The sequence below is a fragment of the Glandiceps talaboti genome, chromosome 4 (assembly GCF_964340395.1).
Source record: "Glandiceps talaboti chromosome 4, keGlaTala1.1, whole genome shotgun sequence".
NCBI classification, from domain to species: Eukaryota; Metazoa; Hemichordata; class Enteropneusta; family Spengelidae; genus Glandiceps; species Glandiceps talaboti.
Window position 1 is genome coordinate 17,453,645 of NC_135552.1, and position 12,037 is coordinate 17,465,681.

The window sequence follows — 12,037 nt, forward strand, 5'->3', positions numbered from 1 at the left end:
CTACAAGGTACACTAAATGATAAAGAGAGCTTGTAAAATGAAGAACAGTACATAGTATGCTGTAAATGAGATTTTGTATTGTTGGGTGTACTGTTAGACTTTGAGGTCATGTTTACACACGTTGACCAATGTTTGCTTTGAAGTCACCCGGTGTGTCTGTGCTGCTCAGATCTTTGCCTGCTCGTTAGGTTGTAAATGTACCATATACAACAGATAGTCACTCGGTATGTCTGTGTTGCTCAGATTTGTGCCTATCCATCAGGTTGTAAATGTAACACATCAAATTTATTATCATTGATCAGAGTGATATATAAAAGATGTATGATCAGGAATTGTACGTGACCTGTAGTTTTCACATTTCTGTCACTTTGTGTGTCATGTTCTAATTATGGAACTCTTATGAGTCATCAAGTTACGACTGTGATATATAACAGTGCAGTTTTTCAGCATTTTTTTTTCTGTTTTTCACTATTTTTCCATATTTCTCAATCTTCACAAATAGTAAGTCACAATTTTTATATTAATTAAACAAATCAAAAGTAATAACATTGAAAACGTTTATATATACAAGTCTATTTTTCTTATATCGTATATTTTTCTTCGTTCAGCCAAGGAAAATACGAGGGGCCTTTGTCACTACAAGTCGCTAGACGACTAAGTGACAACCCTTAGGTCACGAGTATTTTTCAGCTGAATGAAGAAAAATATTGGAGAATAACATACTTATACCAGTGCCAGTGATATCAAAAATAAATTGGGGTAATTTTGAATGTTTTGAGTTGTAATTCGAACTCAACAGACCTTAGTGATGCAGATACTTGTTGTCGTGACGTTAACATGCTTTGGAATGACCTGGGTATAAATTCTATATGTTTTTGTTCAACTTTTCCTATGCATGATATAACATGGCATATTGACAAGACATTGTTGCTACATGTTATATTTTTCATACAATATTGTCTTGTTAACCAGCATCTCTCCTCATAAACCATGGAATGATTGACTAGTGTCTTACAATGGAGCATGGTTCCCGTCAATGCAGAAAGTTTGTCATTAGTTTTGGAGAAGTGAAAGTAATTCTTGGCATCATGCTAGGCTATAAAACCTAGTAAGTTTCACGACATAGGAAACTAATATTGAGTCTACCCAAACATGGGAAGTCAGCATTTAGTCTGACCCAAACCATGGGAAGTCACGTTTTGGTAAGATAAGGAGAATCTGAAATTAGGACATCACATATCCTGAAAGACCCTGTTACGTGTGGCTTTTATGTCATCATCCTGTTTTGGTATTTGGATTCAAATTTTTTTTTTTTAAATAAATTTTAGCAATCTACTAGTATCATTTTCATTGTTTTCACCTACACAAATTTTTGTTTTTTAATTCTTTTAAGTTTAATGACTTTTTGGAAGAAATAAAATTTTGAAAAAAAAATCATTGTAGGTTACTCAAATGTTTTAATTTGTAAGACTTTTTTGATTTTTTTTTTCAAACATGTTGAGAGGCGAGATTGTGAAAAGAAGTATTTTTCTGCCATATTGTAAGGCCCTGTCTAATAAATCATGGTGTAAAATATGATAACCTAACATACTATAAATAACTGTTGTTATCAAAGCTGTATTTGAAGTTTGTTTGTAGTTCTGTCAACACCCATTCACCTTTTACCTACTATTCACCAATTGCAATAATATAAAAAAAATATCAAACAATAAATCATTATGGGTTTTCAACTGACAAAAAACTTGTGAAGAAATGCAAGATATTGCTACTTTGATCAGAAAATGTACAAAAAAGAAGGGTTTTAGTTTTAAATATTGCTAAGTGTTGCCCTTGTGAGTGCTTTACTTTATTGACATCATAAATTTTGCAATATAGAACCTGATTTAACAAGGCCACCACACTTAAGTCTGCTAAGGGTGAGAATTTATGAATACACCAGAGACCATACCTCAGTTGAAGTGTCAATGCCCAGCAAAATGCAAATATTTTGGGGCAACGGGGTCACCACTTCAGGATGAGTGGCGTAATCAATCATAGTGCCTGGTTAGGGAGTTGTGTCTAGTGACATCATCGCAGGAAGTTCCCTTAGGTGAGTGAGTTGATCGGTCTGACAGGAACCATTCATAACAGTGTAGTAAGACAGGCAAGCAAGTACACCAGGATGATGTTGCTTATGGAAGCCCATCAACACCCTGCTCCGTATATGATACGCAGGAACAAAAGAAAGGAACAAGCAAACCTTCAAACTAGTTCAAGTATTTCTACTAACGGAGGTAAAGAAAAATTAAGTACTCTTTCTCAATATTCATTTTTTTGAAGATTTTATGAACAAAGAGATGTGTGTGTGTGTAAAGTGGGTGTGTTGGTTTACACTATATACACACCCCTATATATACTGTGATGATGTCGTTACCAACATTAATATCACAACGTACAATACAGGAAGTTGAAGTAAAATACTTAGTATTATTTTGAATTTAGACTTTTATGGCCATTTTGGGATGTTCTTCTGGTAACGGAAAATACCTGTATTGTTACATGATTTGGATCATTGATTTCGCCATACTATTACTTTGTTTCAAACTGTACTCTTCCGAGAACAGGTAAAGTCTATTTTTGTATGAAGATACTTGATATATTAGTCTTGAGGTATATACTTCATATATGGATGTCTTACATAACTTCTTCCAAGAACCAATAAAATTGAGAGTTGTATATTCCAACTTATGTCATATCATACTGTGGTCTAGTCACTATCGTCGTTGAAATGAAGCCGTTACGTAGCAGGTTAAGAGGTATCATTTATCATAATCATTTATTTGTTTTTCATTCATATTTTTATGATATAATTCATGCTGTGAAGTTAGATTCATGAATACAGTTTGTTGTTTATATTTATGGTTTTTGTTTTTTTGTTAAAATGTGATGCCAATCTGATTTTTCAATAGATTCTAAATTTACTCTAGAAAATTCAATCATAATGTTTTGTTTTTGTTTTTGTTGTATTAATATTTATGACAAAAAATAACAAATCATTATTTGTTTCTGACAGATTAATATCCCTATTTTTTCAGTCCATCATTTGTGTTGACAATAGAGTTGTTATGTTTTGCTGAAGCCTTAGGTTAAGTACTGAAACAGATTAACATTTACAATTACTTTGTCATTGGTGATTGTTAAGTTTTAAGTAATCTGAAATTGTTGTATCATTTTATGAGTGTATGCCTGTTCATGCAACTGTCAGATGTTATCACTTGGTTTGTATTTGTTTTGTTTTTTCACAATTGAAAGGTTTTGATAGCACTGACTTGTTAATATTTCTTTGTCATAACTTCTCACTTGGTAATCATAACCATGTTTTGGATATTTTGTTTATTTCATTTTCACACTTCATGTCAATGAAATTAGTGTTAGTACTCAAAGAAACGAATTCTATGTTTTTAAGATCAACAATTAAACTGAGTGAAAATGGTCCTACCTGATATATATTAGATTTTACATATTAAAAATTTTTAATTTTTTAATTTATGGTAATAGAAAAATTCCAATCATAACATTACAATAATGAAATATTTACATACATTGACAGTGATTATTGTGGTTTTTTTTGAAAACTTTGACCATTTTACAAAATGTAATTTTTAGTGGGAATGTCAGTCCTCTATTGTATTTCATGGTCATCACAGTAGATAATACAAACATAATTACTTCTAAATAAGTCATGTGGTATACCACAACCTTGTATGTTATCATGTTATTTTACCCAGCTGCTAATTAATCTAGAGGCTATCAATTTTGTTTCAATTTTTTATATACCGCATTGGCATCCAGAGACTACTGATATATAATGTTTGATTATGTGCATTCAGTGGAAACATACAAATTGAAACAGATCACTCAGGTCAGATAAAGTACACAGAGATATGAAAAATCTGACCCAATTTTTATTTTAAATTATCTCTGAAGATTCTATGTGAAATACAGTATTCACAGTACAAAACTATGCTTCAAGTTCAAATGATAGACTGTGTACTCAAGCACATGATGGGACATAATGATATTTAATGATTTAGGATATTAATATTTCAATTAGTTTTTGATATTACAACTATGAAACAATGTGTTTTTAGAGCAATATTTGAATTGTGTAGAAATTCAATTATTTTTTCTTAAGTTGAGCTATGAACTCATTTCAGTGTAATATTGTATGTAACGTATAATTTGGTCTAACTATGTTACATTTGTCAATATCCAAAATGTATGGATATCATTTTCCTTGTAGAGGAAAGCCAACACTGGACTGGACTGATATTTATTGATATAAAATTGTGAAAATATACCATCTGCCAATAATCAAATACATAATGAAATATTATACATTTTTATTGTTGACACATTATGATATCGCTTCTTAGTAAACTATGTGGACACAGCCGTTTCAGTCATTAAGCTATGCCTAATGGGACTACTGCTATCCAGTACTTGCCAGGAGGGCAATGACACATCTCAGCTGTATAGAAGTGATACTATGTCATTAGAAAGCAATTCAAAGTCACTTATCCGAGACAGTGAATATTTAGTGAGATTAAAATATCTATTAAAGCTAAAGTTGAGTACACTACTAGTCATGATACATGTAACAGTTCTAGTAATAGATAATAGTAATTAGATCTGATAATCGTGATTTGGCGTTGTAGGATCCGTTACTCATTGACAGTATGGGATATCACTTCAGTGATGACTCACCAGTCAGCACATGATGTACGGTACCAGTGTGTGTACAAACCCTAAACTACGTCTCTCTCTCAGGAGGGTTCATGTATCCGGAAGTGTTTCCTGACAGGTTTTTGCGACATAAATATTCCCAGAAATGGAAATGTAAAGATGATACCAATTTTTATAAACTGTTTTGATAAAGTTGTTCTAAATTTAGAATGTTACATCTTGAATTGTGATGTTGGATGTAAAATATCCTGATATTGGACATGTGTCATTTTTGAGAAACAAAATATTTTGATCATAAAGTTTCCTGTGTTTTTTGCTGCAAGGATATATTTTTGCCGTAACTTTTAATCATGTCAATCTGTGTATATTACATTTATATCAAGTGTAGTTTTGTTCCCCATCTTTCCTCAGATTCTCGCCATAAGAAAGCAACATTTCAGTAATTCCCCCCCAAAAAACAAACAAACCACTTTTGCATCTTTTGACATGATTAATGTGTCATATGAGTGTTACACATATATGCACCCTAACTATGTTTGACTATTAAATTTCACAACACATTTTACATGATTAAAAAGGACAGACATCATCAAACAAATACTGAAAACCTTACAGACATCAAACAAATACTGAAAACCTGTATGTATTTCATAGAATTCTAGATTTTAAGTGTGATTACTATAACAATGCATATGACTTGATTTTCTGAAAAGTGAATATCTTGACCACTAGTAGATGTAATATCATAAAGCTAGCCATTATCTGCTGCAGTTCATCATAAACCATGTAATGGTCAGCATACACTGTGGTTTCCTATCAGGCATTGTTTCATACAATGTACCTACAGAAAAACAGTACACTGAACAGTTACCCTTAAATTATCAACACAGAGACTGAGCTATCTGGCTTGACAGCATCATTCACCTGAATCAGTATGTCAAATCAGATAGCCAAGTCTCTCAGCTGTCAAATATCATCAACAAAGTCTCACCAAAACTAGTATATGACCCACATTTTTTTTCCAGAATTGTTTGCACATCTCAATTTATTTTAGACAGGAAGAATGGAATTAATGTGTATGATTAAATTAATGTCAAACTTTCCTGTAAAGTGATCAAATTTGATATTTTTGAGAGAAATTTTAGTGTGGATATAGTGCATGACTGGCAATAATGGATGTCAAGACTGTTATGAAGAATCTCAGTAGCACACAGCTGTACTGCAAGATATCAAACTTTACGTAATCGATTTATTTTGACATTCAGTGGATAGACAAACTTTACGTAATCGATGTATTTTGAGATTCAGTGGATAGACACATCTGATCTGCGGTAGTGGGAGTTGGGAGTTGGTAGCCTCAGTACTTGTGAAGAATCTAGCACACAGTTGTACTGCAAGATACCAAACTTAGTGGGAGTTGGGAGTTGGGAGCGATGGCCACCTCAGTACTTATGTAGAATCTAGCACACAGTTGTACTGCAAGATATCAAACTTTTATCATAGATTTATTTCAGTACTTGTGAAGAATTTAGCATACAATTGTCCTGCAAGACATAACTTTTTATCATTGATATATTTGAGTACTTTGTGACAGATATGTATAGATAGTTGAAGAGTATGTGACATCAATGTAAATAGACAGGTGTGCAATACTAGATAACCTGTCCACATTATGGTATGTGTGGTTTGTCATTTCATATAAATCTTAAAGATGTGATATCTCAAGTATGATGATACAGGTTCAGGCAATATGTGGTGTGTTTACTGGTACTAGAATGATAGGAGTTATAGATTTGAATGATAGTATTGTAGATAACTAGATAATAGTATAAAATGCAGTTCAATGCATATGTCATCATGATATCATGAATAAACGAATTTACTATATTTTGGCTCTTTTGTCTAAAAATGTATCATGATGACATCATCGATAAATGAAGTTATACTAATTTGCATATTTTACACAAATTATGACATCAGTAACTGAAGTTTTACTAATTTGCATATTTCACACAAATTATGACATCAGTAAGAAAAGTTATGCTAATTTGCATATTTCACACAATCATGACATCAATAACTGAATTGATACTAATTTGCATATTTTTTTAATGCAGCCGACATCATGATGTTATCATGTGCACATACATAGCCACATCTTTGATGTATCTGTGTCAGCAGTTGAACTCATTTCTGTAGTTGACATGGTACTTTATAGATTTTTATCAAAGATGACAAAACTGTTGATGTAAAATTAGGGCAAACAAGTAATGATATGAAAAGTTGGTCAGATCAATACGCTTCATTTCATAGATTTGTTTCACATCCTGAAATGAGATTATTAGGTTGTAATGGTTTGTGTGGAGATTATTTTGAGATTGTCTTTTGCAAACAAGCCACATAATTTGGTAACTTGATGTTCGTTATATTTAAGTCAATAGATAGTTAAACAGATAAAATCTAGTCATCAAGTAGACATCACCAGGTGTAGAGATAGATGGTTTGCTATGTTAATACAGAAGTTGAACTAAGTAACCTTTTTTTGTGGAAAACTGGGTTAGTTTTGGGTGGGGTGGTAGTTTGCACAAGAACAACGCAACTGTATTTCATCATAGTTCTGACAGGAAGACAGCCATGTCATTCATATTTGTAAATTTATACGTACTCAAGCACGTACCTGAACACCTGCCCACTAGAATAAATCTACGATAGAAATAAACGGGACCTATTATTTACAAAAATATTCTCCAATGTGAAAATCTGTAACTGCTTTAAAATTAACTTTCATGGTATATATTACATGAAGTACGAGTATTATTTATGACCAGATGCTGTGCAGGAAATTTTACAATGTCAGGGAAAACTTTTTTTTTATGATTTCCATATATGGATTATTTTGCATTAATTCTAAGTCCCTGGTTACTTATCAAACAGACTTATCAGTTTTGTAAACTCAAACGAAATGAGGAAGTGTGAAAAACTCTAGATCATGGAAAAAACCGTTCTCTATCAACCCACTCTTTAGTGCAGTCACCAGATACTTACTAGACTTCTCTGTCATTTAGGTGTCAAATATATATATATATAGGCGTATTATGTGATTTTTGTCACATTACAAGATGGTGATTGTGAAGGACGCAACATCAGGTGTAGTGATTCTAACTTTTTTTTCACTACTGGAAAAGATATGTAGCTTTATGTATACGTTCCATACTATCAAAGAAACATCTTACAGTGGTTTTATCAGGTCTTACGGAGTGATTTTGTGAAAAAGTACTCAGTTCAATACAGCGGCAAAGTAATGCAGAAGTAAAGTATCTCAAAATGGGATTATTGGTTTGATAGAACATGGGATTGCCAGCAGACAGGATTACAGGAACGACATTTCTAATTCTTTTCATCTCACAGAATGTTCTTTTTCTACCTTTTCCACAGGAACTAACTGTAGAATGATCGATCACAACCATTAGTATTGAATATTTCACCAGTATAGTATCAGTCATATTTCATCTGTTTATTAAACTTCCACATATTTTTGTTACACAGGTACCAGCTCTCAAATATTGGGTTCCTCCCAGTCCACGTCAACAGACAGTGACGATGCATTGCTACCACCACCAGTCCATAGTGACAGAATCACCTACCAGAGAGTTGAACTACCACCAGGACATGAACCACTACCTTCAAGTATGTTACATGTGTATAAATCTCATGGCCTATTCATTGCTTTCACCCAACATTCAGCCAAAAAACTGGTTCAAATTTAGCAAAATGCAGAGAAATCTCAAAGCACTTTACAATTAATTATTACTCCTGGTACACAGTGGCCCTTTTATACTTCCTTACAATCCATTGCAGTCTTTATAAGCACAAAGGATTGAATCATTCAAATTGCTACCTCTATCCTACCAGGTCCCCAATTATAACGTTTGGTTGTCTGAAGGACAATAGTGGTTCAAATCTTGCGCAAGATCTGTAGCCATTCAGAAACAAACGACAGCAGTGAAGTAAAGTAAACAGTCTTATAAGCTTCAGCAAAATTGTGTCTAAAACAGTCTTAACATTCATTTCTGTAATTTTCATCAGATTGGGAAGCTAGAATAGATCAGTATGGAAGAATATTTTATATAGACCATGTAAACCGAATTACAACATGGAGTAAACCACAGGGAGGTGGAAGAGAACTTTTAAAACGACAACAGTCACTAGAATCAGAACAAAGCCGAGAACAACTAGATAGAAGGTAGGTAGATATATGTACACTGTCATGTAACAGTTATACCTCATACTGTCTTTTAGTAAAGAGTACAGACTAAATATACTTCCATCTTTCTGTGTAATTTAATTACTAGACTGACGATAATGATATGTGGCAATATTTAGCAACACACTACTCTGTCTACAGGATGGATCTGTGACTCTGCTGCTCTTGACAGTGAGTGAGTGAGTGTAGAGGAGTTACAGATCCATCCAGTAGACAGGTTAAGAACCTATACACATATCAGTTCATGTTATAATTTTGGTCTTTCCACTTTATAAATTTGGTTTTCCATGTTATAAATTTTAATGGTCTTCCCATTGTCATTTCAAAGTAGTTAGAAGTGTACCAGTATGTGTAAGGTTTCTCATAATACGTTTGTAACGGTAAAGCAGCTGTTACAAAGTGACAAAATCTGACCTTTACCCTAGTGAAGAGTCATGTGACATGACGTCAATATTAACTAGGGTAGTTAGTCTCTTCCTGCAGCGTTCGTTGCTGCTATCACGTTTACATGTGCTACACCTGACAACCAGGCGTCATACATACATATACCTTGAAATATGGTATCGAAGGAAGTTAAATACGGAAACCATTACGTTATCTCTAAGTACAACAATACAGTTTGTATATAGATTTAATTTTATACAGACATACTTAACAGATAAAAATCATTTTTTGTGTATCAGATTTATTGCGTTCTGGGTCAGAGGTAACAGAGTAGTAAATTGGATGTCAAAACATCAAACAGTATGAAAGATCAAGAGTTTGAAATTAACATACTGAAAATAACAGTGAAATGTTTGAAATAAACTTGAAAAAAATTCAATAGATTCATCACTTGAAATTGATGATTAAACACAAACAAGGAACATTAGATGAAAGACAGACTCGCAAACTGTTCTATTCTTGGAATGTGACAAAGAGGAAGATTAATATTTCTAAAAAATGAATGTCGCTTTGCTGTGTAACCACTGTCAGACAACTATTTTGAATATGACAATTATAAATGGAAGTAAATATTGAGACAATTTGACCTTGTCAGAATTACTATGTGGTGACATTTTACAGTGACATGTTTTCAATCTCTGATGTGAAACTAACAGTACATTTACCTAGGAAATTTGTGTGATGTAATAAACATATCACGTAGGCTTAGACATGGGATTACTGACCCAAAGTCGGGGTTTGTGCATAATGATCAGATCATAACCTGCCTGATGTGAGGAGAAAACATCCTGTTTTCATAGAAACACTGGCAAGATTACATGTGTATCTTAAGACATGTATTAAATATAACTTTTAGGAAGAATGCAAAGCAGCATTTCTGAATATCATTATCTTGTATCGTCATGGTAACAGGTATCAAAGTATTAGAAGAACCTTAGAAAGAGATGTAGATGCAGCCTCAGTTACTGAAGAATGTCAAGGTGCTACAGGTAAGATAATCTGAAAGATAGTAGTGTAGATCATCTGAGACAGAACGTGGGGTTTTACATGGTTGCATACGCAGTAAACAGAATATGACATGATTCTTTATGATTTGTATTCTCAGATATTAGCTCTTTCAATGCAGGCACCTGTGCATGGTTTTTGTGATATTTTTGACATTTTTGAAACATAGAAGTGCCACTGATGAGTTTCCAAATTTCTACTTTCATAGAAAAGCCGACTGATCCAATTATATTGTATCTGAAATGCAGGAGTATTTTAAATCATAAACATTTCATTTCATGAACCCTAGAAATTCAGTTGTGCAATCCCTTATGACTAATTCTTAACTTTTAGTATTACTTGACTCCCCATAGTCACAGCTTCTTTGTACAAAGTTGACCACACTTCCATTAATTCTAAATGAGATAATGATTTATATTAATTTATATTTCATGTAATTACTAGATAATGATAATTGATATCAGTTCAATGTACTGTTTCTGACCTTCTTACTGCAGCCATCTTGCACTCTATTCACTATTCACTGTCAGACATACTCTGTACAAAGGTCACAATACGTAGGGTCTAGACCCCAGTATTTTTCATCCTTGTATTTGCCGAGTGTTACAAAAGTCACTATCTTACTTCTTATATGCATCCCTAATCCTGCCATGGCCACCGTCTTGTACGTAGAATTGACCAGAAGAGGGATGCATACACCCCAGTATTTTCATTCTTGCATTTACCATAGACCCTCCACCAGTGGAAGGTCTATGCATTTACCAAGTATTACCAATGTCAGTGTTACTCCTATACATAAACCCAATTATTTTCTACCTTGTATTTGCTGAATATTATATTACTATAGTCACTGTCTATATCACCAATTGCTTAATTCTTTCTCATATGTGTTTAATGTTACTACAACTCACCACTATATGTATAGCCAGTTTACTGTGCTTTTGAGATACATCATTAGCTGGTCATACGTCTTAGCCCTTGTGTTGATTGCAAGGCCTGGCTAGGAGGTACGACCAGCTAATGATGTATCTCAGCATCGCAATAAACAGGCCATACTATGTAGGAACACAAGATAAAGTCAAAAGAACGCAAAATTTCAGCAGTTTTGATTATTTCTATTTTGGTTTGAAATTCTAGTAGTAGCGTTTTCAATGTTACAAAATTTGACCCAATTCTGAAATTATTCCATTTCCAAATTAGTCATAAACAGAAAATGATTAAAGAGTTAACTTAATTTTGACGACAAGAACATCATTAAAGACAAAATTGTTATACTTTAATGATATTATTTGCACCAAATTCAATTAACCTTCAATTTCAATGACTAAACTTGAGTCATATTTTAAACATAGTTCACACAGAGTGATACTGACCTTGTGTGCAGTGAAGGGTAATTCAGTGCCAAGGACACAATGTAAGCCTTCAATGTTACCAAATATAGAGTACTGTGATAGTAAAGATGATTATCCCCACGTTCTGTCAAGTTGTCTATTTTTAGAGTTAATAGTTTTCCCCCTATTTTTGTGGGGGGGGGGGGTGTCTTCATAAACTTATGAGTGTCTACATTGGGATTTACTCATAACTTATATCATTACTTCT

At 33.2% G+C, this 12,037-nt stretch overlaps 1 protein-coding gene across 2 annotated transcripts in view; it reads left to right on the forward strand.

Annotated features, from left to right (window-relative positions):
• Nucleotides 1-12,037, forward strand: part of LOC144433513 (E3 ubiquitin-protein ligase HECW2-like) — a 93,371-nt gene that overhangs the window by 57,434 nt on the left and 23,900 nt on the right. For both annotated transcript variants that reach the window (XR_013480786.1, XM_078121822.1), the window contains exons 9-11: nt 8,272-8,412; nt 8,812-8,968; nt 10,346-10,422. Coding sequence is in view for 1 of the 2 variants with exons in the window: in XM_078121822.1 (XP_077977948.1) it covers nt 8,272-8,412; nt 8,812-8,968; nt 10,346-10,422 (375 nt within the window). In the remaining variant the exon portion in view is untranslated. The remainder of the gene's footprint in view (nt 1-8,271; nt 8,413-8,811; nt 8,969-10,345; nt 10,423-12,037) is intronic.